Source organism: Protomyctophum bolini (genome assembly GCF_963924005.1).
Source record: "Protomyctophum bolini genome assembly, chromosome: 17".
NCBI lineage: Eukaryota > Metazoa > Chordata > Actinopteri > Myctophiformes > Myctophidae > Protomyctophum > Protomyctophum bolini.
The window spans coordinates 13109428-13137309 of NC_137878.1; the positions used below are offsets into that span (position 1 = coordinate 13109428).

Consider the following 27882-nt stretch of genomic DNA (forward strand, 5'->3'; position numbering starts at 1 on the left):
TTAGAGTTTATTTCCATCTGAAGGTTGAGGGTCAGGATGGAAGGACAAAGGAAATGAAACAAACTAAAACAAAGGCCCGCATCTCAATAGTATCTCCCTCTCAGCATCTCTCCTTGTGCATTAAACTATACCGTTGTCTGTCGCACAACAATCTACATGTTCACAAAGCCGAGTCCACACGTTGTGAACTTGTAGAACTGCTAGTTTCGCCACGTGACAGTCATACAAGGATACATCAGGCTCAGAGTGTGAGCATGGAGGGAGAGATGTCAGACAGACACTTACAGTATTGAGACTCATCAACAACTCAACAACAAACTCTGACCTCTCCTGTTGCATTAATAAACAGTTTGTACCTGGTATTCAAGGCATCAGCTTGCATAAATTAGCAGCTAACTAACACAAACTAAAGCATAAGCAACGACATGCTAGCCTACCTGCTAGCCTTTCAGCAAAGCAACAGAGATACTGCAGCTTCTGTAATGAGCGCAGTGGTGTAAATACATAGCATTAAACTATAGCTATCTTACTCGCTGAGCAGTTAAACACCTTTTGAACAACACCATTAAGCTTCAAAAGTAGCATAAACTTTCTAGCTGAGAGCCAAGGTTGCCATATGTCTGCTTATTATAAGCGACTTTGGGCATGTTCATTACATTTTTATTATGGTTGAAAGTTGAAACCAATGGTTCTAAATAATTTTCATGTCAAATTAATATGCTGTTGTCCTTACAACCATCTGGACATATTTTGTTCCAGGGACCCTCATACCAGATTTGTGTTGTTAGAAAGAATGTTCCAAAAAGATTCAAAATCTTGCCCTTTTTTGTTTGAAAATAGCTCATGTGTCGCAATGCAACTCGTTGTGAACTGTGAGATCGGCTATCTTTCTCACGAAATCTGGCAACGCTGTTGAGAGCAAAATTAGGTGACAAACTGTAGCAAAAAACTAGCAAGCGAACACATTTTCCTTCAATAGTGGTTATTACAGAAACAAAAGTGTCAAGGCCACACAATAAAAACAGAACTGTACAGCCCCTCAAACATGAGACAGTATTATTATTATTAGCACGTAGTTATGTCAATTTCTTTACACAGGTAGTGTCTGAAAACAGCTCAATACTGAGTGGAAGTCTGTCTGCCAGAAACATCATTGGTTTAAATGGTCTGTTATGGTCATATAAAAAAAAAAACCTTATCATATCACATAGATCTCCTTCCAATGGAGTGAAATTAACTGTCTGATGGACACAGAAATACTTTCATGCTGCCTCTCCTATGTAATCCACACCTTTCTGACTGGCTTGGAGTTGGTCACAGGAATGCATCTGGGAGCCAATCAGAAAAGAGCGTTCGTTAAATATGTAAATTTAAGTTTCCACAAACATAAACATAAAGCACTGATTTAGTTAAGTTACACAAATAATGTACAATTATGAGTTGATAGTTCTTTTTCAGTCATCACAGGCAGTCATTTTAGATGGACTTGCGAGTCATGTTTACTACAACAGAAGCATTGGACAGGACAGGTCTGTGTAGTGTTTAGTTTGTATAACTTTCTGTATGTATTTTAGGTACAGAAATTAAGATTTTTCATAAACACGGTTCATGGCCAAAATCCAGAATTAAGTCTGTGTGGATACAATACAATTGTGGATATATTATCCATTGTATTAGGTCCCAGACCAGCATTTGAAAAGGATTTGTGCCAGCAACCGCTATAAAGAGAATGTCTGTGTTCAAAACCATTCAAAATGTCTCAACGATTGTGCACATTTCCAAATAACGGAAGTATACAAGAAAAGTGGTTTAACTGTTCTTAATTTAGCTTGGGACCCCCTGGGAACCGGCCACGGACCAGTGTTGTTCCCCCGAACCACTCCTTGAGAGTGACTGCTGTGCAATTTGTGGAGATTGGAGAACAGCTAATGTTTGTGTCGTGTACTGTGAAGCAGCTCCATGTTCAAGTATTAAGATTATAAAGATCGCTTTGGGCATTTCCCATGGTCGCGGTGGTTTCACTCATATGGATATAAAGAATCAACTGACGCTAATGTTACTGCCGTCCAAATATTCCAAAATATTCCAAGTTTATTTACAGTTGTGACGACACAAAGTCAACCCCCTGACAATATCGCTGAGACAGTAGTTTAATTGCTAGTAATTAATTACTAATTACTTACTAATTTGACCATTCTTGACATTATTCCGGTAGACTGTCTCTGCCCTAGCAGTCGCTTTATGGCCTTTAAGGCGTATTACTGGTATGCTCAAAGTGGGCTCCAGGAGGGACACCGCAGGTTCCTTGAAGGGGTTCAAGATGGACCCTTGCAGGTACAAATGGAACCAAATGCACCATTTGTACACTCTCTGAGTTATGGGGGTCCACAAAATGAAAACAGTTTGAGAACTATTGGTCTTTCCGTTGACCCGCCGAGGTCCTGGCCACGCTTCTGTTGTTGGAATGTCAAACTTTGCTTGAAATGAAAACGACAGCCATCGATTCAGATGCTGAATCAAAGAATTAAGGAACAAAACAAAAACATGTTATAGTAAGAAAGCAACCTTTGTACTTTTAAGCGCATAGTAACATCATGTTCTGTTTGACTAGCACTGCAATGGTCACTTAATTAATGGGAGGTCCGACTTATGGGTAGTCTCCAACTGACCAGCACAGCCATGCGGTTTGAGAATGCTAACAAAGAATGGTAAATGCTACCACTGTTGACAAATAAGTGAAGTAAAACTGAAGAATACGTATAAAAACAAGTGAACAGTAAAAGGTTACGTTGACAAGATGAATAAAGTCTTCCAGTTCAAATCCACGTTTCAAAACCGACTCAAAAGTGTTCAGTTTCAATCCTTCCACTTTCTTTCTTTCTCTCTCACATTTTTTTCCTCACACAGTCAAATATTTACTTTTAATATTTAATATTAAAAGTAATAAAGCCCTGAAGCAAATAGATAAAGTCTTTGCTTTCTGATGGAGAGCTATTTTATTGTCACTTAAAGAGTCATCCTTCTCGTTTTGTTGAAAAGTCACCTGAAGTCTCGTCTCCTCCCCCTCGGTACGACACACCCAGTTTAGATTCTAAAACGTAGAATCCTCGGTCCAAAGAATACAGAGGAGAGGAAGTGAAGAGCAGAGAGAGGAGAGGAAGAGGTGAATTCTCCCGCCAAGGCATAAAAGTGATGAGTTGTCGCAGAGGTGGGGGAACAGGAAAGGTTACATGCAGCGCCGACGTTCCTGCGTGCTCTCATGATTCCATGCTGTTCCCAGTCTTCCATGCATCGTAGAAGGCTGGGGGGGGGGGGGGGGGGGGGGGGGGGGACACTGTGTCTGTGTACGCGTGCATGTGTGTAGGGGAGGGTACTGGAACTGTAATTGGGGTAAAACATGCTGAGACAGTAAGTAATGTGTGTGTATTTAGACATATATAATGTAGGATCTCATGTCCATCTGGTATATTTCGGGCCAGACCCAATGAAAGAGAGAGAGTCACGCCACTCTTTGAACTCGTTCACATAGCTAGGTCATAGATTTTGCGCATGCTTATTGACACCCGTTGTGAGGACTCAATGTTTTTGTGATCCCCCCCCCCCCCCCCCGATGTCATTACTTTTTGCGTTCCTCTCGTACTAATCCCAAATCAATTGTACGTTTGTTTTTGGCAAATAAATGATTGAATATCGAATATTGTTTGTTGATAACGGAAGTTTTGAGGGAGTAGATAAAGAGTGTAATCCAGGTGTGCAGGTGTGTTAGTACTACAGGTGCAGCCCAGCAGGTGTAGTAGATAAAGAGTGTAATCCAGGTGTGCAGGTGTGTTAGTACTACAGGTGCAGCCCAGCAGGTGTAGTAGATAAAGAGTGTAATCCAGGTGTGCAGGTGTGTCAGTACTACAGGTGCAGCCCAGCAGGTGTAGTGTGCCACGTCCGTTAACAATCCCGCGGTTTGTTCTTCCGCGCCGGGGTATATAATACTCCCACCGCGGCGGCTCACATGATCCCGTTGGTGACGTACTGGAAGGAGTCATAGAGCTTGGTGGTGATGGAGCGCATGGAGCCGTCCACCAGCTGCTCCACCAGCATCTGCAGCTGCTCCTCCGTCAGGCTCATGTGGAAGCGCTCCTTCAGGCCGCGGATGGTGCTGCTGCCGTGGAAGCACGGCAGGTGGGAGCCTAGAATAGGAGATAACGAGAAGGAGAGAAGAGTCGTTCGTATAGGACAGGATGAAGTGCCGACTCGGGCCACCAAACACACCAAACCTTTCAGTCAGTTAGGCCTGTCGCGATCATCTGAGATTATTTGGCCCGGTCAGAATCTGTGTAAATTCATCTGATTTTATTTTTTTTTCCAAAAATCACACTCGTGTTGAAGTGAGCGGCACTCATCATCATAGATCACATTCCATGCTCAGCCAATCAACTGATCAAATTCATACAGACACACATACACACACAAAGGTGTGCATAGGAGTGGCTAGCACCACTCAAAAATAGTTGAAATAGCAGATCTACAGGCTCATACTTTCAAACATTTTCCACGTGTAACAATGCATACGGCCTTTTTATTTTATTGGCAACAGTCATGTCTTTGTATATTTAAGTTATTTGTCATATCTGCCTTGTGCAATTTTGTTCACAAAGCAGGTGAGCAAGGTCCACCACGGCCATATATATCAATTTGGGGCTCCTGGACACGTAGTCATTTAGGAGGCATTTGTTCATGTGTAATCACACTGGTTTAAAAGGTTACCTTGTTGCATGATGTCCACTATCTGCAGGACCTTGTCCATGTGCTTCCTGGCAGCGATCAGACCCTGCAGCATCAACATCTTATAGTACAGGAACATATCTCCATCACGGCCACCCATCACCTGCAGTAAGGCCACACACACACACACACACACACACACACACACACACACACACGCACACACACACACACACACGCACACACACACACACACACACACACACACACACACACACATCTAGTAGATGAACAGAGACAGACACACACATCAACATCTTCTAGTAGATGAACAGAGACAGACAGACAGACAGACAGACAGACAGACAGACAGACAGACAGACAGACAGACAGACAGACAGACAGACAGACAGACAGACACTCACGTCTACGAACTCGGCGGTGAGTTTGAAGGCAGACGTCTCGAAGCCAAGATTCCGAGGAGAGCTGGACAGAATGAAGCCAAAGTCGATGTGGATGATGTGACCTTCGGAATCCAATAAGATGTTCCCGTTATGTCTGCAGAGGGAGAGAGACAGATATTCAGTGAAAGTATAGGAGAAAGCCACAAAAATACATTAAAAGTTAAAAGACAGTCAGTGAAAAAGAGAGCGAGAGAGAGAGAGAGAGAGAGAGAGATAGAGAACGAAAGAGAGCCACCATGTTACTAGCCTGGGGTCCACCTATGCTTTCTATGGCATAGGCAGCTCCGGAGAATCTAGACACAGCTGCGTGACATGAGACTAATTAATTCGAGCGACAGAGAGGAGTGTGTGCGTGCGTCAATTTAACAAAAGTGCAGACGATCAGAAATCAGCAGAGAGTGATTGATTTATGCGCTACTCTATGCCGAATTGAAGTGGACTCAGTCTCCCTGGAAATAAAAAAACGTCTGGGTTTCCGAGGCTACCATGTTACTGACCAGGTCTGTAAATTAAAAAAAAATAAAAATGCCTCAGTACTAATATTTTATTTATAGAACTGCAATTTGCCAAAGCTTGTATTGACAGACAGACAGACATGTACCTGTCTTTGACCTGCAGCAGGTAGCAGATCAGGCTGTAACCCGCACAGCTCTGGACGAAGTTCCTCTGAGCAGAGAGGAAGTTCTCTGTGGTGAAACTGCCGTGTTCCTGCAGGAAGTAGTCCAGCATGGATAGCTGACTCTGCTTACGAACCTGACAACAAACAGACAGACAGACAGACGCACACGCACAGTATTATAGCCTGACAACACAAACAGACAGACAGACGCACACGCACAGTATTATAACCTGACAACACAGACAGACAGACAGACAGACAGACAGACAGACGCACACAAATAGCAGTTTCAGGGTTTCTAGACTCTCTACCTGAGCCTGTTTCCAGTGTCTGAGTACTACTGACCGACACTGTATTGTGTAGTTAGTGGTAACAGTGTCGCTTGCTATAAACAATTCTTTATAGCAAATTCTACACCGTTATGGGAAACCAGTGCCCCCCCACACACCCTCCAATCACATACGGTCAAAAAAATCTTAGTGGTTCAATCTACATAGACTATTTAACCACATTAACTATGTATACAAAATGTCTTTGCTGGATCCATGTGGTTACGGAGAAAGACAAACGTCTCTGGGTCATAATATCTCAGATCCACCTTCAGATCTGACAGGGCTCCAGGCCGGTGTGATGGAAGTGGTTTTCAGTACTGCACTGTTTACAACAGAAGTCGGGTGCAGAATGAACTAAAACGCCAATAACCAAAACATCGGTTCAGCAGCAGCAATGTTGCAAAGAAGAAACGTATTTGCAGGTTCCTGCATGCATATGTTGGCAGTGTTAAATAAAGCTGTGCCTTACCTGGCACCAAAACAATGTAGCCTTGTGTAACTCACACCAACCACATAGTTGAAGTGAAGTGGTTTCCAGTGTGTGACTGACCTGGTGTAAAGACACAGCATTCAGAACGGGTTCGATCATGCCACTGTCTGATGACATCACCAGGATCTTGTATGGTTTTATCCACAGAGGAACACGCTCCTGTTGCCAAATAGACTGGAGAGAGAGAGAGGGGGGGGGGGGACAGTTTTTAGTATGAGACTATGACTATGTTGGGAAAATTAATACTGTGGTACCTGTCGGCTCTGTATGATAAGGCAGTAGAAAGAACAGTAGTAATGGTAGTTAGTACCTGTAGTTGGCTCAGTACTTGGTAAGGCAGTAGTAAGAACAGTAGTAATCATTGTAGTTACCTGTAGTTGGCTCAGAACTTGGTAAGGCAGTAGTAAGAACAATAGTAATCATAGTAGTTACCTGTAGTTGGCTCAGTACTTGGTAAGCCAGTAGTTCCTGTCTCAGGTCGTCTCCACATTTCACAATAACAGAGAGAAGCCTCCAGTTTGGTAAGGCTCCGTACGGGGACGTTTCTTTAATCCTCCTGATCACGATCACACAGACACGCGCGCACACACACACACACACACACACACACACACACACACACACACACGCACGCACGCACGCACGCACACACACACACACACACACACACACACACAAACACGCGTTGAAAATCAACAATGTTCGTGTCCCTACAATGCAATTCAACATATCTGGATAATATTAACCCATTCTGGGCGGGAACACCTTTTGGTGTTTTAAGCATTATGTTATACTTTAGCTATTGAACAATAGCAGATCTACAAGCTCATAGCGCCGCGCTACAAGCTTGTAGGTCTGCTATATTCGAAAAATCGTAAAAATGTGGCGCAAATCTTTGAATATATATTCTTTCAGAGCGAACATTTTTAAATCATATCTTTGCTTCTGGGGGGGGGGGTCACTGGTATTACATATTTTCAGATGGGGGTCGGCGGCCAATTACATATAATCTTTGGGGTCCTTGACATGAAAATGTTAGAGAACGACTGACGTACAAACATGGGTTTTTCTGAAAAGTGTCAGGATTTAGAAAGCATTTGTAGAATCGTCCTCAGGTCTAAATGGTCTAAATTCTTTTTAATCATTATACATTATATAATATATACGTTTATTATAAATGATGTAATCCTTACGTGACTTTCTCCTCCCAGGGTTCTTTGAGGGCGACGGCCGATGGATCCTCCGGGTCTCGTCTGAACGATGTCGGGGGATGGGCCAGATTCTCAGACAGCCGACGCCTTCAACGCAGCACATAAAACACAACAGACCATCAGAAGACAACAACATAACATGATCACAGTCAATGTGTGTGTGTGTGTGTGTGTGTGTGTGTGTGTGTGTGTGTGTGTACCTACCTTATATCTCCTGCTGCTATGAAAATAGGTTCTTTACTCTCCAGACTGGTGATGCTGTCGACTGAAAACTGACTTATGTTGTCACTGCTGCTAGCCTGGCCCTCTGCCAACTACACACACACACACACACACACACACACACACACACACACACAGCTCACAAACAGTTTCCCAATATGCATGTTCCATGAATATAGATTGTAGCAGAAAAGTTGGTTCCCACTGTAAATGAACATGGTATTTTCTTTGACATAACGTAATGGATGTTGAACGTTGTTGGTAGAACCTTGGGTTCCTCAAGTTATATATTGGTATACTGAGGGTTGTACCTTAACCCATTCTGGGCGGGAACCCCTTATGGTGTTAGCATTACGATGCTTTAGCTATTGAAAAATAGCAGATCTACAAGCTCATAGCGCGCCACCGAGACCGAGTGGCGCGCTACGAGCTTGTAGGTCTTGCTATTTTTGAAGAATCGTGAAAAGTTTCATGAAAGTGTTTATATATATAATATATATATATATATATATATTATTTTTTTACATTTTTTTACATAGAAAAACAGCTTTTTCAAGAAAACAGTCAGGATTTAGAAGACATTTGCAGAATCGTTCCCAGGTCAGAATGGGTTAATCAAATGTTGCAGCCAGTCGTGCTAGAGTCCAGACTCTGGACAGGAAGGAACTCACCTCCACGTGTAGCTGTCTAGTCCAGACTCTGGACAGGAAGGAACTCACCTCCACGTGTAGCTGTCTAGTCCAGACTCTGGACAGGAAGGAACTCACCTCCACGTGTAGCTGTCCGATGTCATCGGTGGCCCAGGCGTCGTCGTCGTTGTCGTAGTTGGGCACGGTGGAGAAGCTCACGGCTCTCTGCTCCGCCGTGATGCCTCCGGTGGCGCCGCCGGCGCCACCGTTGCCGTTGCAGTCCAGGTTCTCTGCGGAGCGGGCGGTCCGGATCAGCCTGGTGTCTGGGATGCGGGTCGGAACCGGAGAGGTCTCGAAGCTCTCGCACTCCAGGACCTCCACGTAGATGATGTAAGGAGCCTGGAGGGAAGACATTACGGCACGTTATGATTAGGAACGTGCCGTTATACGTCACATTAGAATACGTTAAATCAGAATTAGAACAGGGGTGGGCAAGGATTATTCCCAGGGGGCCAAATGAGAAAGAGAAAATATTTTTGGAGGGCCGGGCCAAAAAGGCTGAATTTAATTATGCATAATATACATTTTATTTCTATATAAAAAGCAGTAAATGGCTTTGTTTTGACAAGCTGGTAAGAGTATACAGTATGTTATTATTAGGCAATGAAAAGGTAAGGTTACAAAAATGTATTCAAGCTAAATTTCCAAAGCAATGGTAAACAAAATGTGAAACATTTGACTCGAATTATAGGCTTAGTTAGTGACTATAATCACTAAACCATTTATCTCCATACTTTTTTTTCTTAAGATATTTTTTTGCGGCTTACGCCTTTTATTGGTTTTTTGAAGGGACAGACAGTAGGCTGACAGGAAACGGGAGAGAGATGGGGAAGACATGCAGTAAAGACTGTGTCGGGCTCGAGAGTCGAACCCGCGGCACACTGCGACTGGATTACTACTTGATTATTATACAGTATCACACAAACAAACATCAAAAGTAGCAGATGTATACAAGCTTGTAGATCTGCTACTTTTGAATTTGAAATCCTATATTCTGTGCTATAATCTCACTGTTCGATTATGCCTGACCCAAAGCCTGCAATAAATCTTCCATTAATCACATAATACTTCTGATTCTAATGTAATCTAACATAGCAAGATCATCTTTACATTATTATAGTTTACCTTGTCTTTAGAGTTGAGTACCACGGCCTGTGTGTGTACACATTAACACACAGTATGTATTGTATAAGTGTATACATGTGCTTACCTTGTCTTTAGAGTTGAGTACCACAGCCTGTGTGTGTACACATTAACATACAGATAGTATTGTAGAAGTGTATACATGTGCTTACCTTGTCTTTAGAGTTGAGTACCACAGCCTGTGTGTGTGGAACCCGGACCACATGGTGGTGGAAGGCGGCGGTGGGCAGCCAGACTCGACCAGGGAGTTTATGGTTCAGTAAGGACAGCTCTGAGATCAGTCTCGAGGTCTTCTGCTCTTTGGTGGGCAGGACCGCTAAGCGCTTCCCGATCCCCATCAATGACTTAATGAACTCTCTCTGAGGACGCAGACGCTCCGGCTGGAAGAGAGAGAAAAAACAGAGTCATTATGTTTATTATATTTAGCATTTTAGCAGTATTTCACAGCATATTGAAGGTGAGTTGCTATTAACTGGAAAACAGTCTGGCTAAACTGCAGTACTCAGTTATGGCACCGGATGGTAGCATTGCAGTATCTGAGAGTTCTACTCTGGAAAACATCTAGTAAGTAGGCAGTCAGCCAGGACAGCCCACACACCGTGACGCACGCACACACACACCATGTGTATTAACATGTAGTTCTATTAGCGAGTAGCGACTGTCTGAGTGCATTTCATGCTCTCTCACTCAACTATAGAATAGAAGAGTAAAGCAGCTTTGGGCAGTGTCCATTCACTGAACGTTTTCATGGGTTCAGCTACAGTATTTCTGTGTGCAAACCTGATGATAGTCTACTCATTGATGCCACTAGATTTGGGTTTTGGGCAACGGCGTATTTACTTGATTTGATATGCGAGCTGCTGTGACAACACAGCCTTGGGCTGCATCAGCTGGATGTTCAGTAAGAGTTGAACTCCTACCGATAGAGCAAGTTAAAAGACAGGATAATAGTATGCATGTTGTGTTTAATAATGAATTAATAAAAACCCCATAAAAGCACGTTTGAGTTCCTAAATATATGTATTGATAGCATTTAGTTTAGTCTGTGCGTATTAAACCTAGTCAGAGTCTGCCTGTATTCCACGGCCGGTCGGAGCCTTGTCTGAATCCGCAGAAGACCGAACAATAATGCATTAGTCTGTTAACCCAGTTAATGAATTAAAACCTATTGTGACCAAAGCCTATGTGATCACACTTTAGTTTTTTAATCCTAAATGGGCCGGGCACTGGGCATTAAATGATGGCCCCAGGTTGTTGTCCCAATCCAGCCCTGACCTAACATGCACACTGTCATGTGACTACCCCACTACTCTACCACAGATGTTTAGAGGTAACAGACAAAAAATATATATATACTTTCAGGCCAAGAAATGCAGTTTGTTGAACCAAACACTTGGGTTTTAGATGTTTTTATTTTGTATTTAGACCCGAGGACGATTCTTAAAGAATGTCTCCTAAATTCATAAGAGTTTTCTGAAAAACACTATGTTTCGGTGTCAGTGGTGCTCAACCTTTGTCACGTCAAGGACACCCAGAATTATCTGTATTTGGCCGCGGACCCCCATCTGTAAATAAAATATGTTGTTACAGGGACCCCCCTCAGAAGCAAAGATCTACAAGCTTGTATTGATCTGCTATTTTTCAATAGCTAAAGTGTAGCATAATGCTTAAAACACCAAAAAAAGGTTCCCGTCCAAAATGGTTAAGTAGCCAATTTTATTTTTTTGTTGTTGTTGCCAATTAATCCTCACCATATATTTCTCTGTGTGGGGACAGCTGTTATGTATCCTATTTGGTCATTGCTGTCGGGCAAAAGTATGTCACACAAAATTATCAAAAATAGCAGATCTACGAGCTCAAAACGTGTCGCATCATGGCATATTCTGAGCTTGTATATGTGCTAATAGGCTCCATGCTAATAGAGAACTGTTTACAGAATAACCAGTTTACTAGTTTGTAAATGAAGACTCCAGGCCTGTAGGGAAATGTTTACAACAGAATTAAAACAGTTAAAACTCTCAGCTCAGTTATTTTCCATTATACAGTTTTGTAACGGCTTATGTGTAATTTTGGTTTCCATCCTCATTTCCTCATATCCGAGCACGCTGCGCCGTCACATTGTCTGAAACCAGCTGTCATCCCTCGAGTCCACATGAAACCCGAGTCAGATGGTTTACCGGAGGGGATTAAAGGCAGAAAACCCGCTTAAATACATGTTTACCTAGTTACTTTCTCTAACGCACATACGATGTGCATATATTGTGTCCAAAATTGTTACTTTCCAGGAATTGGAGAAAAAGAAATACCTGCGTTCCAATGGATCCAATGTTACCTCCGCAAATGCCTACCTAGATACGTTCCTAACCGCCACCCTCAGGTCCTCCACTGCTGGCCTGCTTGAAGTGCCCAAAAGAATGTCTACAAAAGAATATGGTGAGGCAGCGTTCTGCTTCTATGAGCCTACAGCCTGGAATAGACTTCCATTTCAACTCTGAAAGAATATACGGTATTCAAAGATTTGCGCCACATTTTCAAGATTTATCAAAAATAGTGCCGCACTACGATATAGATCTGCTATTTTTCAATAGCAGCACCCTCTGTAGACACTTTTAAAGCTCAACTCAAGCTCACCTCTTTACTTTTGCTTTTAGTTGAGTTTTTAACATCTCTGTATTATAGTTTATTAATGTAGTAGTTATTATTTTGTCACAAACTCTTGCCAATACCTTTCATTGGTTCAATATTCATAAAATATTTTTGCTACTTTTGTGTGACACCGACTATAGTATGACAAAGTAGGGAATTATTTAAGTTGAAATATGGAGATACAATGTTTCTTTAACGACAGCAACAATGTCACATATTGTTTCCATTGTATTGTATTGTATTGTATTGTATTGTATTGTATTGTGACTCAGACAATCAGACCTCATGTTTAGGCCTCGGCTCTTTCTGGGTCATCCAGTCTAATGTTTCATATTCCACTCAGAGAACAGTTAACCTCCCAGTGAGATGCATCCCACCAAAAAACCTCATTGTTTATCAAGCGTGGATCCCTGGAACACACACACACACGCACGCACGCACGCACGCACGCACGCACGCACGCACGCACACACACACGCACGCACGCACGCACGCACGCACGCACGGAGGTCAGTCCCCATTTATCAGCTTCATTTTTACAGTATTCCTATTCCAATTTTGTCTGCTCATTTGTTTGTGTCATCTCTTCAAATGTCAGTTCTCATTCCCGATTGGATAACATTGGTATCCCGACTTGAAAATGCATTTTCTGCCGTTTCTGTTTTGAGTGTACAGTGTTTGATGAGGTCAGATCAACATATGGAATGTCAGAACAGGTCAGCTCCATATATGGAGATCTAATGGGGCAGGCCCGTCTATAGAGTTAGAATGGACTATCAGGTAAGGCAGAGGTTCCCAACCACCGGTACGCGGACCGGTGCCGGTGCCGGTCCACGTGCCACTGGTACCCGAGAGGGGAATTCCAAGTTTTCACGTCGTATAAAATTCCATTTGAAAACACTGAGAAAAGAGAGATGACAAACACCAGACCTGATGGCCGTTGCGCAATGCGCGTAGAGCGCGACGCTCAATCACCCATTGGAATGCAAATGCTTGCCTTTCAGGCTTCCTTTGTATCCTACTCATCTCTTTGAAAATGCTTCTGATTGTGCGGCGGGGGCCGGACGGACGACGGCACACCAAACGGCGGTGAAAAGTTGACTCGTCTGTTCACTGACTGATTTATAAACGGCTTGGAGTCAGTGTTACTTCCATGTTGCGTAGCACTGTCCAATCCTTGGTATCTTTACCGTTCATGTATGCTCTGCGGGCAACAGCAGCTGTAGGCTATTTTGTCACGATCGCACTAATGAAACCAAACGCTACACGGTGATGGTACAGGATTATTATTTCATGTCAAAACGAAAAGATGATGTTATCCAGGTAAAGTATTACCTATAGGCCTAATGCCTAATGTGTCACTCTGCATGTTTAACTAAGTTTTCCACATGTCCAAAGCAATTTATGAAAAAGACATAAGCTTAACCCTTTTTTTTAATAAATCATACTATCATTGTTGATAATGATATAACACCATTTAGGTCAATAATCTATAACAATAATAGGCCTATAGCAGCAGGTTGCCTATTTAAGGGCCAGTCAACTGTCTTCCATGAGAACGTTAGGTTTTGGTACGATGACGCGCGATGGTCACTGGTACATGATCCATGATCTGCTTCCTGTTCTGTGTTCTGTTCTCAACAACCAACATCGTAACTTCCTGGTAACCATAACTTCCTGAAAGAACACATTTACTTCCTGTTCATAACACTAAATGCACAAATGCATGCACGTGCACACAGAGGTACACACGGACACACACTACACACAGAGGCGCATGCACACGCACGCACACGCACACACACACACACACACACAGGCACTCATGCAAATAAAAACATATCTCTGGATTGTCCACTGACAAGTTTCCATATTGTTCACAATGTCACATATTGGAGACTTTGACCTATGACCCAGATCCTGTTGCACACTGTGCCCTATATCTTGCGCCACCCCTTACCCCTTATCCCTAAACTTATTTGCCATTTCTTACTATTTTAAAACATTTTAAAAGAGTACAAATAGCCGATCTACAAGCTAACAACTATTCAAAAGATTATGACTTAAACTAAAATCAATTGCTGCCAAAAGCAACACTGTTCCATCTACACAAAGGGCACCACATTATCTCTTATCATACATCATACACCTCATTCTGGCCAATCACAATTTGCGTCCTCACTTTTTCCATCTACACTTTTCTGCCCTCACTTTGCTCAGCCATTCAAATCATCAGCCAATCACAAGCCAATGTTTGTGTTTACACAAACCTGGAAAGCTGGGCATACGGAGGGGCTAGCGCCGCTCAACAAAAACGTAATCTACAGAATATGGATGCTGGGGTTTCTTTATCCACTCAGCACTACCACTGCCTTATTTGGGGATTAGATGTGCGTGTTGTTCTTCCTCAAAGTGATTCAAGTATATCCGTACCTCCTCGTGACCGTGGTTCTCCACCATGGGGTGACTCCCCGACCTCAGCAGTCCGCCGCCCAGACCGGAGCCTCCTCCTGCTGCCGCGTCCGACTTGGACCTCTGGTGGGTCCTCCTCCTGGTGGGAGAGGAAAAGCCCTCCTCTTCCTGCTGCGGCAGCGAGGTGGAGGAGGAGGCGGAGGGAGGCGCCGACGCCGCCTCCACTTGGCTGCTGTTGTGTCTCCTGTGTCGGTGGTGGTGGTGGGAGCGGGGCGGAGTCATGGACGAAGGCGAGCGGGCCGCGGCGGGACCCTCGCAGCCGGAACCGGACGCGGTTCTGGCGTCTGTGGGAGCGGCGGGGCCGGCGGCGTTCTTGGGCTTGAACTCGTTGGACAGGATGAGTTTGCGGAGCTTGGTTCCTCTGGAGTGTCTCTGCGTGGAGATGTGCATGTCTGAGGAGTACGCCCCGAGCAGCCAGGCGGTCTGCAGGGAGAACGCGATGCTCCCTCTACACCGATGGATCTGAAGAGGAGGCGGAAAAAGCAATAGCTAATTAAATAATGTTTACGATCACATGATGGCTTCCATTTGTAGATAGTATGGTATAGCATAGCATAGCATATAGCGGGATTAAAGCAAAAACTAATCTTATAACTGAAAATCTTTGTTACGCTAAGTCCCAATTTGCGTTTGGTGAAACAGCATGATAGGAGACCCCCACACACTAGCACGGCGATTCCTAAACAAGTAATGATGTTATTGTTCTAAGCAGAGGAAATCTTGAAAAAACAAGAGGGTGGCCGCACATGCCAATAGGCAGAGTGCCAATATTTTATTAGGACAGCAGGTAAGACAAAAATGAATCCAACGTTTCGGCGGTTAAGCCTTCGGTTAAGACCATTCTTTTAGGTTTGGGTTGTGTAGTTACCTTGCCATGATGTATGTGGACAAGAAATAAAAATAATTGCTGCAGTGATCATTCAAAATATGCTCCTCATTGACTTACATTGTACGCTAAAACAGCTCTCAAAGTCACTCTTCAGTTTTGGTGATGCTCTATATTGTCTGAATCAACATTGTTTGTGTATGTTTACGTACTAAAAGAGTGACTTTGAGAGACGTTTTAGTGTACAATGTAAGTCAATGAGGGGCATATTTTCAATTTCTAATCACTGGAACATTTGTTTTTTATATTTTTTTAAATGTCTATGGGGAAAATGCATTGGGAATTATTTCCTGGGCCTGGCGTCGTCATGAAAGGGGGGCGGGACTGCGACGCTCTATGAGGTATTGAGTAGAGTCTCACCAGGTAAGGTCTGATGGCGTCTCCGACCTCAGCGTCCATGTGAACGTACATGCTGAGCAGCTGAGGCAGGTGAAAGTCCACCTGCTCGTCGGTGAAGCTGAAGAGCCGGTTGCCGATGTAGGCCTGCACCCCCGGCTCCTTGGACTTGTATAGGTAGGAGATGGCCATGGAGACGTCGAACAGCTTGGACTCAAACAGCCGGAGGAGCCACGACTGCTTGGCCGAGGACGAGGCGTCCGACGACGAAGGCGTGGGGCTGGGGTTGGCCGGAGGTTTCACTTCTCCTTCTCGGTCCTCCTCTCCGTCCTCTTGCTCCTCTTCCTCTTTGATGGAGCCGGCGTCCGACATCTCTGGGAACGCGGAGACGTTGCGTTGCTGCTGCGGACTGGAACTCCCTGTGAAATCAACACTCTGATGCTGCTGCTGTTCTTCTTGCTGTTCTTCTTGTTGTTGTTTTTTCTCTTCTTGTTGCTGCTCTTCCTCTTGTTGTTGTTCTTCCTCTTCTTGTTGTTGTTTTTGTTGTTCTTCCTCTTGTTGTTGTTGTTGTTCTTCTTGTTGTGGTTCTTCTTGTTGTTGTTGTTCTTCTTGTTGTGGTTCTTGTTGTTGTTCTTGTTGTTCTTGTTGTGGTTCTTGGTGTGCTTCTACTGCTTCTCCGTTCTGCAGTTTGACCTTGAGAAGTACTTCCTGGCAGGCCTGCAGCGCCACTTCCGGGTCAATCACAGCTGGGAGCAGAATAAGTGTTTAGTATGACATAGATCTTTCATAAACTAAATTTGATTTGCGTTATTTAGGTTATTTAACAATGAATGAATTAAGCGATAATTGACATCCCTAATCCCTATCAATCATTCCTTTCATTACGTGCCCATTGCATCCCCACCGACCGCACCGTCCCAATCACGTCGTCTCACCTTGGTCAATCACCAAGTCCGTCTCCGTGGCGACCTCCTGGGAGGAGAATGCAGGACCTTCCTCCTCCTCCTCCGCTCCTCCTCCTCCTCCTCCTCCTCCCAGAGCGGCGGAGGAGGTCTCGCTGCTGCTGCTGCTCCCCACACTGCCACTGCTCCCGATGCTCCCCGTGGGGGAGGAGCTGCGCGGGCTGGCGGAGGGAGAGGAGGCGCAGGTCGACCCCCGCCGCACCTCCCCGTCCTCCCCCTCGGAGGACTGAGGGAGCGGCAGGGGGAGAGGGAGGGGCGGGCGGTGGTGGTGGTGGTGGTGATTGTGATGGTGGTGGTTGTGATGGTGGTGGTTGTGATGGTGGTGGCGGTACGAGGAGGAAGAGGAGGAGGAAGAGGAGGCGCTGGAAGGCGAGGACGGACAGGAGAAGGTGGACGGGGGGGAGGAGGACACGGGAGGAGGAGGAGGGGGGGGCGGGGGAGGAGGAGGAGGCACAGAGGGGAGGTGGAGGGAGAGAGATACCTCCGCCATGATGGACCTGGAGGGAGAGAGAGAGAGAGAGAGAGAGAGAGAGAGATAGAATCTGTTATCATCGTGTTGCTCTCAGGCAGAAACCTGTATACTTTGTCATACTGACAGTATCACACAAATATAGCAAAGATAAGTCTACAAGCTCACGACACGTTATTGTGACATGCCGTGAGCTTGTAGATCTGCCATTTCTTTTTAAACGTTTCGCGACAATAACTATGTGTAGGACACAATATATTTTTGAGTTCATGTTATATGAATGTATGGTAACTGTTCTAAAATGTTATTATGAACTGCCCTGCGCGCGCCTGTGTGTCGCTATTTAAGTGGTCTCTCGGTCAGTGTTCACACACACACACACACACACACACAGTCACACACACACACACACACACACACACACACATACACACGCCTAAATCTGTTGCATAATCCTGCAGCTGTGCTCTCAATACTCTCAACACACACACACCATGTACAGTGTGTACTTTATTTGTGCGTGCTTGCATGTTTACGTTTAGATATCATCCCATCCCACTACCAGAATCAGAGAGGCAACGTCACTGCGTGCGTCAGCTCATCACAGGCTGACCAGCACTCCACTCCACCTGCCTCCAAATGTCACAGACTTCTCCGTCTATGATCTATAGGCTAATTATCCCGCCCTCAATGTCTTCACATATTGTACAAATCATATATTTGATCGCACAGACACGAGTTCAAAACAGATTATTGGCAATAACACCTCCTTAGTTAAGCCTAATTTATACTCAGATGTTCAGAATTACTAGGGTCGTCACAAAATATAAGTTGATGTCGTCATGTCGTCATGAAAATATTAGTTGATGATAAATTAGGTTTTTGTGGGGTTTTTTTCATCTAAATTACATTTATGTTTACATTTAAGCCCAGTGCACAAGGATCCTTTTTAGCGGTGCCGGCCCACGGGAGAGAACTTGAAGAGGGAATCTTGAAACAACAAGAAAGTGGCCACACACGCCAATAGAAAGTGGCCACACACGCCAATAGTTTATTAGGACAGTAGGTTAAGCCTTCATCAGGGAATGGGAATTTAAGCCCAGACAACCCTAATGCAAATCCTTGCAACATGCAACTATACTCGCAACCATTATGCCGAATGGCAATCGCAAGGAGTTGCATTGCTGTGGCCTTGCCTTAAAACAGTTTTTTGTTGCAAGGAGTTGCGACTAGTTGCATTGGTGGTGCGGTCTGGCCTTTAGGCTTTGTGAACACTAATTGCACAGGACAGTTAAGACAAATAACTAAATATACAAAGAAAGGACTGATGTGGTTGTTTATTATGTTTTGTCAGGTTCCCATCGCAAAACAGCTCAGTAGAATCACCTGAGAACAATAAAAGGTTAAATTACACAGTATTAGTAGTAGTAGTAGTAGTAGTAGTAGTAGTAGTAGTAGTAGTAGTAGTAGTACTAGTACTAGTAGTACTAGTAGTAGTAGCAGGACACTCAAGAAAAAGAAGCGTGTCGTGAAAAGAAGACAACTCACTCTCATACACAGTATAGCCTGGACTTTAGCTGATGAGTCTGTCTGTCTGGTGATGTACTTTAACACAGTGATAAGTGTTGTCAATCAATGTGGGACTTCACTCCATTGATAAACACAAAGTCAGTCACACACACACACACACACACACACACACACACACACACACACACACACACACACACACACACACTAAGAAGACTGTTGTGATAGGTGTTTCTGCTTTAATGTATGCATGTATATCTGGCCTTTATTAATAGAATTGTCCCGATACAATTTTTTTCAGACAGAGTACAAGTACTTAATTTTTAGTACTCGCCGATACAGAGTACCGATAAGAGTACTTTATTTTTTGATTAGCTACTTATTTTACCCCCTTTTTATCTCCGAACTACACTTGTCAGTTATATGCTTGTAGATCGGCTGGTTTTGGCAATTTGCTCCAAAGTTGCCTCCGTTCAGCCATTCGTTCAGCCTAGTGTCAATTGAATGTTTTGGTACTCGGGTCAAAGTATCCGAGTACCGAGGACAAGTACTTGAGGGTGGTATCGGCCCGAGTAACCGATACCGGTATCAGTATCAGAACAACTCTATTTATTAGCATGTAATAATGCAGGTCTTTATTAACCTGTGCTGCATTATGTAACTTGCACCTCACCTTATATCATCCGAAAATAGTTTTTACCAAGTGCCCCCAAAAGAGAACAGTCGTGTTAAATAATTATGTTATACTTTAGCTATTGAAAAATAGCAGATCTACAAGCTCATAGTGCGCCACCGAGTGGCGCGCTACGAGCTTGTAGGTCTGCTATTTTTGAAAATGTGCCTCAAATCTTTGAATATATATTCGTTCACAGCGAGCGAACGTTTTTAACTAAAATCTTTGCTTCGGGGGGGGGGTCACTGGAACAAAATATTTTCAGATGGGGGTCGGTGGCCAAATACAGATAATGTGTGGGGTCCTTGACATGAAATATTGAGCACCACTGATACAGAAACATGAGGTATTTCAGAAAACTGTCAGAATTGTAGAAGACATTTTTTAAATTTCGAAAAGTCAGATCTAAATGAGTTAAAGGAACTTAAAGCTAAGAGACCACATCAAACATGGACGAAAGCTGAAAAACCGGAAACTCCGGAGTGGATTTGGACGAACAAGGACCAAAAGGGGGGGGGTGACCTTCACCCATTCACACACCAGCTGCGTAACGATGCTTTCAGCCAACTCTCCCCCACCGCTGCCGGGGAATCCCACAGTGACCACACTGTCAAATCCACAGTGTTGATAAAGTACAACTCTTAACAGAGAACAAATGGAACCAAATGGACCCTTTGGTTTCATTTGTGCTCACTCAACACTGACCATGTGACACTGTGCAGTAAGACTCATTTTGTTTGAAGGGGACATTTCTCATTTAGAGTTTGTCTATTTTTACGCTGCAGTTCCAAGTGGGAGTCCTAAAAAAACACTGTGAATTTTGTGAATAAATGAATCCCAAAACAAGGAAAGGGAGGTGATAGAACTACAAATTGACGTCATTCAGAATTTCTGATGGGCGAACGATAGATAGATAAATAGATAGACACTTTATTTCCTTTCAGAAATTGGTTTTGTGCACAGCAGTCATCAGGATATACATAAAACATAAGGAAACAAACAGATCACACAGTACATAGACAATAAAGAAACAACGATGACGTTGGAGGGAAGCAGCATGTATTGGCTTGCCCTTAAGTGTACAGTACGGTACGTTATACAAATTGGCAAACAACAAATGAGTCTCTCTCTCTCTCTCTCTCTTCACAGTATATATTTAGAACTATACATTATAATTTATTTCCCCCATATAAATTGTGACATGACACATTTATTTGAGGGTGGGGTGTCTATTGAAAGAGAGAAGGTAGGAAAGCTGAGAGAGACAGTGTAGGAGAGAGACAGTAGGACAGCTGAGAGGGAGACATTGTAGGAGAGAGACAGTAGGACAGCTGAGAGGGAGACATTGTAGGAGAGACAGTAGGACAGCTGAGAGGGAGACATTGTAGGAGAGAGACAGTAGGACAGCTGAGAGGGAGACATTGTAGGAGAGACAGTAGGACAGCTGAGAGGGAGACATTGTAGGAGAGACAGTAGGACAGCTGAGAGGGAGACATTGTAGGAGAGAGACAGTAGGACAGCTGAGAGGGAGACATTGTAGGAGAGACAGTAGGACAGCTGAGAGGGAGACATTGTAGGAGAGAGACAGTAGGACAGCTGAGAGGGAGACATTGTAGGAGAGAGACAGTAGGACAGGGGAAGCAATCGAACATGGCTCTGCCGCTCGAGGGGAGCTTTGATTAACGGTAAGCCAACTTTATAGTTTTCTCCTTAATTAGAGCGCTAATTAACACGTTAAAGGCGTTGTGGGATCTCATTAAAAAGACGTTAAAAGGAGTCCTTAGGCAGGGATGAGTTAATAATGGTTAAAGTGCAGCTACAAGTTATAGTAAAGCAAAATAATACCGATAAACCGGAATAACTCTTGTTGCGACCGAAGGTCACAGTTAACTATAGAATCGTGCATTTCCCATCAGTGTGTTGTTTGGTCTGGCATGTCACATGACATCATCAGGACATCACGTGACATCATCAGGGATGGCGGAATCAATATTAAGCCCATACATGGAGATCCCCGATGTCATCGATATTCGCCAGCAACTCTACATCTGACCTCAAACCTCAAACCCTTAGATCTCCATATATGGAGCTGACCTGTTCTGACATTCCATAATATGTTGATCCATCCTTCCTCTTTGATGTCTCCCTTTGGACTGATACCTGTCCATTTAAACTCTAGACTCTAAACTCTCTTCCCCAAAGTTGCAGCTGCGCCCGGCAGCCGGTGAAAACTACAGTTCTCAACAGGCCCGACAATTAAGATCTTACCCCCCCCCCCCCATGCCAAAGCACCAGCGCTCGACAGACAGACAGACCAGAGGACGGAGTGTGAGCAGTGACATCATCATATCAGTTACCGTGGTAACATGACACCATGACAATGAATCTGAAACTTTCCATGATGGAAGCCATGTTGTTTGTTCATAACATGGTTCAGTTTGATTGACAGAGGGGATTAAAAAATATACTTAAATATATTTCAAAGATATATTTCAAAATACGAATTGGTCAGAGAATATATTTTAACCATATTGAGAGGGCTTGGGGAAATAAATTAAAATAAAGCTGCTTGGTCCATCAGACTTAATGTGGTCAATTATAGACAAATCACAAAACAAACATGCCTCTCAATTATTCCTTTTATCAAAACAAGTAATCAATAGAACAATCGCCAAGAATGGTTGCATCATGATTCAATCAATGGTACCCTATATTGATTCAGCAGTGATTCCCAACCTGTGTGTGCCGTGGCACACAGTGTGTGCGCCGTTTGAAATGGCCAGGTGTGCCGTTTGATTTGAACAAAAGTAGCCTCGGTACCCAGGCTTTTATTTTCATTGAAAACAAGTAACCCCCTACCCTCCCCAGATAGCAATAGTTACTGGCCTCATGCCATGCGGTCTGTTGTTGAATCATTATTGTTGTTGCCCATCCCCACCAGTCAGACTACCCTCGGCCATAGAAATGCTAATGTATGGCGTTGTTTACATGAGGTGATCACCTACTCGCCTGGCACATACTGTATAAAAAAACCCACCGCTTGCCTCTGTGCGTTCCTTACGTCGCGTCACCAGGCATCATTAGGGCCTATAATGCAGGCCAAGCTTTGATATTAGACTCAAGACAGTCTGCAATCCATTCATTACACACTGCGTTACACAACACACACAGGCCTGCTCCACAGGGCAGGCGCACCAGGGCCAGGCTGTTCTGACCCATAAACTGTTTGCGCCAGCATGGCACGTCTCTGTGTGATGGCGTCTCTGTGTGATGGCACTGCCGCTGTGGCCTTTATGGTGTGTTTTGGTAACAAACACTGAGTAAGATTTGAACTCTTGGCGTGAAGCAACACTGCTGAACCACTCAACCACCATACACCCCCGTCTGTCTGTCTGCATACCGAATAGCTGCACAAGGGGTGTTTTCCTGAAGAAGAAGTGTGTGTGTAGCGCTGACAGTCGCCCACGCCTAAAGATCCAGAAACCCCACATCTGGAAACCATCTCTCTTTCTCCCTTTCTCGCACACGCACACGCACATGCGCACACACACACACACACACACACACACACACACACACACACACACAGAGCAGGGTCTGCAGCGTGACTCCATGACTTCACACACAGCTGTGTGTGATTACATTCACACACACATTACATGTGACTGTCTGTGCTGCGTTAGACCCATCTGCCTGCCCTGTATATTAGACCAGTCTTTCTGACCATTCTAGTATCTGTCCCGTGATAGGTCGGCCTGTCTTCATGTCTGTGGGCATTTGCATGTTTTGCCTATAGCACACATGAACATACACACTGTATTACCAAACTGTATCTTCTATCTATTTGTTGACGCACCCGAGGCTGATTTCACAAATGTCTTCTAAAACAGTTTTCTGAAAACCATATTCTGCTATATGAAACTTAAACTTTTTCATGTCAAGGACCACCAGAATTTATTTATTTATTTTATCTATTTGGCCACACGGACCCCAGTCTAAAAACAGTCTGCTAGTGCTACCTTATAATTCACGAACCTAACCCCCCCCCCCCCCTCCTCAATCTCAAAATATGTTTTTCCAGGGACTACCAGAAGCAAGATTTTAGTTAGAAAATGTTCACTTTAAAACATTTATATATCCAAAGATTTGCACACCAAAAAAACGCAGGATTTTTCAAAAATAGTTCAACCTTGTACATCTGCTATACATAGCTAACCAATAGAATATTGGTTAAAGACGTGGTTAAAACCTAAAAGCAGATGCTTTCCCGGTTTTAATGTGTCAAGGCTTCACAGAGTCACATTTAAAAGGCCTGATTTATACTCAGTAGTACGGGGGTGTTGCTTGCCCAAAAGAATATAGATCTACACCCTTGCACTACACGGTATAAATTAAGCCTTACAAACCAAAACAGTCCTGAATATGAGACAATGAATCTACTAAAAGGCAACAGCTGTTGACCAAAGAAGTTCACACAGAGTTCATCTGAAAATATCTATAAATTTATGTCGTGCGTTTGGGGTGGAAACCTAAACCAGAGTAGGAATTGAAGAAAAAAAACCCTCTCTTCAGATGGATCTAATACATTTATTATTTAGTCACAAGCCCTTCTTAATACTTTTTATTGGTTAAAGAAAAAACACATATTTTACCCACTTTGACTTTCAAAATCTTTCAAAACGAGCAAAACTTTTGCGCGACACTTGGAGATACAAGCTTTCTGCCCGACAGCAATCTATATTCAACAGTTTCTCTAGAATTCAACAATGTAACTCATGTGTTATATAAATGTACTTAAAACAGATAGATAACGTGCACATACACACACAATACAGGCAGTATCTACCTCACTCACACTGATAGTATCACTCTCTCTCACACACACTCTCACACGCACACACACACACACACACACACACATCTACTGCATATTGGAATGTGCTACCAAAGCCCAACACAGTCACACCCCATAAAAGTTACTTTTAAGCTGACCTATTAAAAAGCATGGTGTTGGTTTTTAGATCAAATGGTTCCCCTCACTCCTTGAGCTCCACTAGAGTAGACTCTATTGTGAGTAGCATCCTCCATATGTCATATCTCTGGCCTCCCACCTTCCTTTGTTAACTTATTATCAATTGTTTTTGTATATTTTTGATATTTTTTTTTGTCTCTGGCAGGCGGAGGAAGAAATGCCACCAATTTCACATTGGCCATTGTAGCGCCACCAGCAGGCCAATATTTTTATATTACTCCTACAGACTGAATTCCGAACATCAGATCTCTGATCGTCTGCCTAGGAGCGAGACTAAAAGATTGAAGATGTAGCGTGTGTGTGTGTGTGTGTTATGAGAGAGACTAATACTATACTTGTGAAGACAAAATATAATAATTATTATTATATATCTTTTTTTTTTCAATTAAAAAGGAGTTATATTGGCATGAGAAGACATACGTTTACTTCGCCGAAGTCGTGAGGAAGACCATTTTTATGAACATGAAAATGTTAGATTCAGGCTTAATGTATGCTTAGCTGTGGGAAGCTGTCGCACAACCTAACAGCCGATAAACAGGTCCCCCATGTGTCTCACTGCGACGCATTGGGAACTTGTAGATCGGCTATTTTGGGTGTGCATGACACTGGCTTTAAACTCAGACTTACGGTTACAAAGGGCAAAAAGTGGAAAAACAAATCCTCACATGTAAATGTAAACGCGTGTGTGTGTGTGTGTGTGTGTGTGTGTGTGTGTGTGTGTGTGTGTGTGTGTGTGTGTGTGTGTGTGTACATTAGCACTCCTCACAGTTCTCTCTTTTTAATTAGCTGGTTTGTGTGAATGACAGTCACACCCGTGGCACACACAACACAAACACACACACACACACACACACACACACACACACACACACACACACACACAGTATCTACCTCACTCACACCGATAGTATCACTCTCTCTGTGTGTCTCTCTCACACACACACACACACACACACACACACACACACACACACACACACACACACACACACACACACACACACACACAGTAAAGTGAGTACGATAGGTGATAGGCGAGTTTCCATTGGAAAGACAAGGCTGTTTGTTCTACTGTTGCTGAGAAACCCCTGCCTGTCTGTCTGCCTGCCTGCATGTCTGTCTAATCTTCCTCTTCCCTATACTGTCTGACTGTCTGTTTCATTGAATACATTGTATAGGCCTACCCTACGTACTCAGTGAGACCTAGGCTACAGTATACAATGGATCAGACAGACAGACGCTGTCGTCTTGCATAACACCATTGACATAAAAAGACACGTTGTTCAACTTGTTACAGGTTCTTCAACACACACACACACACACACACACACACGGCGTAGTATAGTGAGCTGTGACGAGTTTACGTGTTCAACGTGCCAACATGTCAAGTCTGACGTCATTGTTTCACTTGCATCATAGGACCACATTAAGAATGCTGTTCAAAGTCCTTTTATAAAGAGAAATGCTAAATATTTAATAGCACAACATTCAGTTACATATATATATATATAAAGAAAGTCAACCTAATGAATCATATCTGCAAAATATAATCTTCAAACATGAGCAGTGGTGGACAGTAATGAAATGCAGCAACATTTTTTTGAGCATCTGTTCTTGAGTATTTATATTTTTTGTATACTTGACTTTCACTCCATTACACTTCAAATACAAACATTGTAGGTGACTCCACTACATCTCTAAGGAAGGAAAAAGGTGCATTATTAATTAACCACTTAAGCCACCTTTGAGGTACTCCATTACTTTAACTGAAGTACTCCAATACTTGTCCGGGTCCCTTGCAAATTTTTCAGAAACTTGTTGTAGTCGAGTAATATTTGTTCCATATCTATATTGAGGAGTAAAATTTGTCCAACACTGCACATGAGAGTGGGGTTGTTTTAATCATCAAGGATCAAGCGATTGATTTGATGATGATGATGATGATGATGATGATGATCTTTACCACACAAACATTCCTCACAGGTCACTATCGGTCAAGTTCTTCAGCAACACAACACACATCTACCACCATCATCATCATCCCCCTTATGAAAGCCTAACCATGGGTTGATGGTGAGTTAGTTTTCAATCCATCAAGGTTTCAATCTCATCTAAATACTGTCTATCTGAATAGCTCGGGAGTCATTCAGAATTGAGATAGATCATAAGAATTGAGACAGAAACCTCCTCAATCAAAACAAACCCACGTCAGCACGCAAAACAAACCTTGTATATACTCCTCCGTTGGACGGCGTCGCTTGCCGAACACATCTAATGTTATTAAAAACTACTAGACAGCTAGATAAGATTAAGATTCTAGTTTGAAACAGGAAAGAACCCGCTGGATGTGTGTTCTTTTCGGCAAGCGACACCACCGTAGGATGTCGGACGCTGTTCAGACGGCAGTATAAATAATAATAAATAATAATATTTAATAATAATAATAATAATAATCCTGTAAAATAAAAGGATCGTGTTTATGTTGTATAGATGTTGTAATATGTAAACATCAAAAGCAAGGAAATAAACGCCATACATTCAAAACTAAAACTGCCAAGCAAGCATCACGTCACGTAACACACAAACACCGCTCCTCATATACTGTTACTTACAATGTTACAATTGTTCATCATTCATGACCGTGTACACACACACACACACACACACACACACACACAGTCACACATACCTTGATTTGGACGTCGATGTTCAGGGTTTCACTTAGTCCATTTGTGGGTTCATAAGTCCAAGTAAATCGGGACCAACAGACGGAGGTCTCTGGTCCAGGTCTGTAGGCCAGCAGTCAGTCCAGGGCCCTGGTCCGGTGGTCCGGTGGATCTGGATCTTGGATCTAGTTACTGGTTCTGCTAGAAAAATGCAGCAACACACCCGGGGAGGACTCCGCCCCTCTGAAAGGGAGGGGACGTGACGCAAAAAAACAAAAAAAACACCATCTGTGATTTCACCACGACGGGGCGCTAACCGCTAAT

General features: G+C 43.4%; 1 protein-coding gene across 1 annotated transcript; it reads right to left on the bottom strand.

Moving 5' to 3' along the window:
• Positions 1 to 27735, bottom strand: LOC308332261 (phosphatidylinositol 4-kinase beta-like). The gene is made up of 14 exons (XM_080788052.1): positions 27582 to 27735; positions 17162 to 17685; positions 16251 to 16972; positions 14966 to 15466; positions 10039 to 10266; positions 8822 to 9082; positions 8037 to 8146; positions 7815 to 7919; positions 7054 to 7177; positions 6682 to 6795; positions 5782 to 5933; positions 5142 to 5274; positions 4759 to 4879; positions 1 to 4181 (listed from the first exon to the last, which is right to left on the bottom strand). The coding sequence occupies exons 2-14, from the start codon at positions 17676 to 17678 to the stop codon at positions 4000 to 4002; spliced, it is 3270 nt and encodes a 1089-aa protein (XP_080644178.1). The 5' UTR covers positions 17679 to 17685; positions 27582 to 27735; the 3' UTR covers positions 1 to 3999.
• Between the last annotated feature and the right edge of the window lie 147 nt (positions 27736 to 27882).

Excerpts from the sequence above, each read along its gene's own strand:
- LOC308332261 (XM_080788052.1), bottom strand. The coding sequence starts at position 17,678 with ATGGCGGAGGTATCTCTCTCCCTCCACCTCCCCTCTGTGCCTCCTCCT. Across the intron at positions 16,973-17,161 it reads GGACTTGGTGATTGACCAAG|CTGTGATTGACCCGGAAGTG; the intron begins GTGAGACGACGT and ends TTCTGCTCCCAG. Across the intron at positions 6,796-7,053 it reads AAGTACTGAGCCAACTACAG|TCTATTTGGCAACAGGAGCG; the intron begins GTAACTACTATG and ends CTCTCTCTCCAG.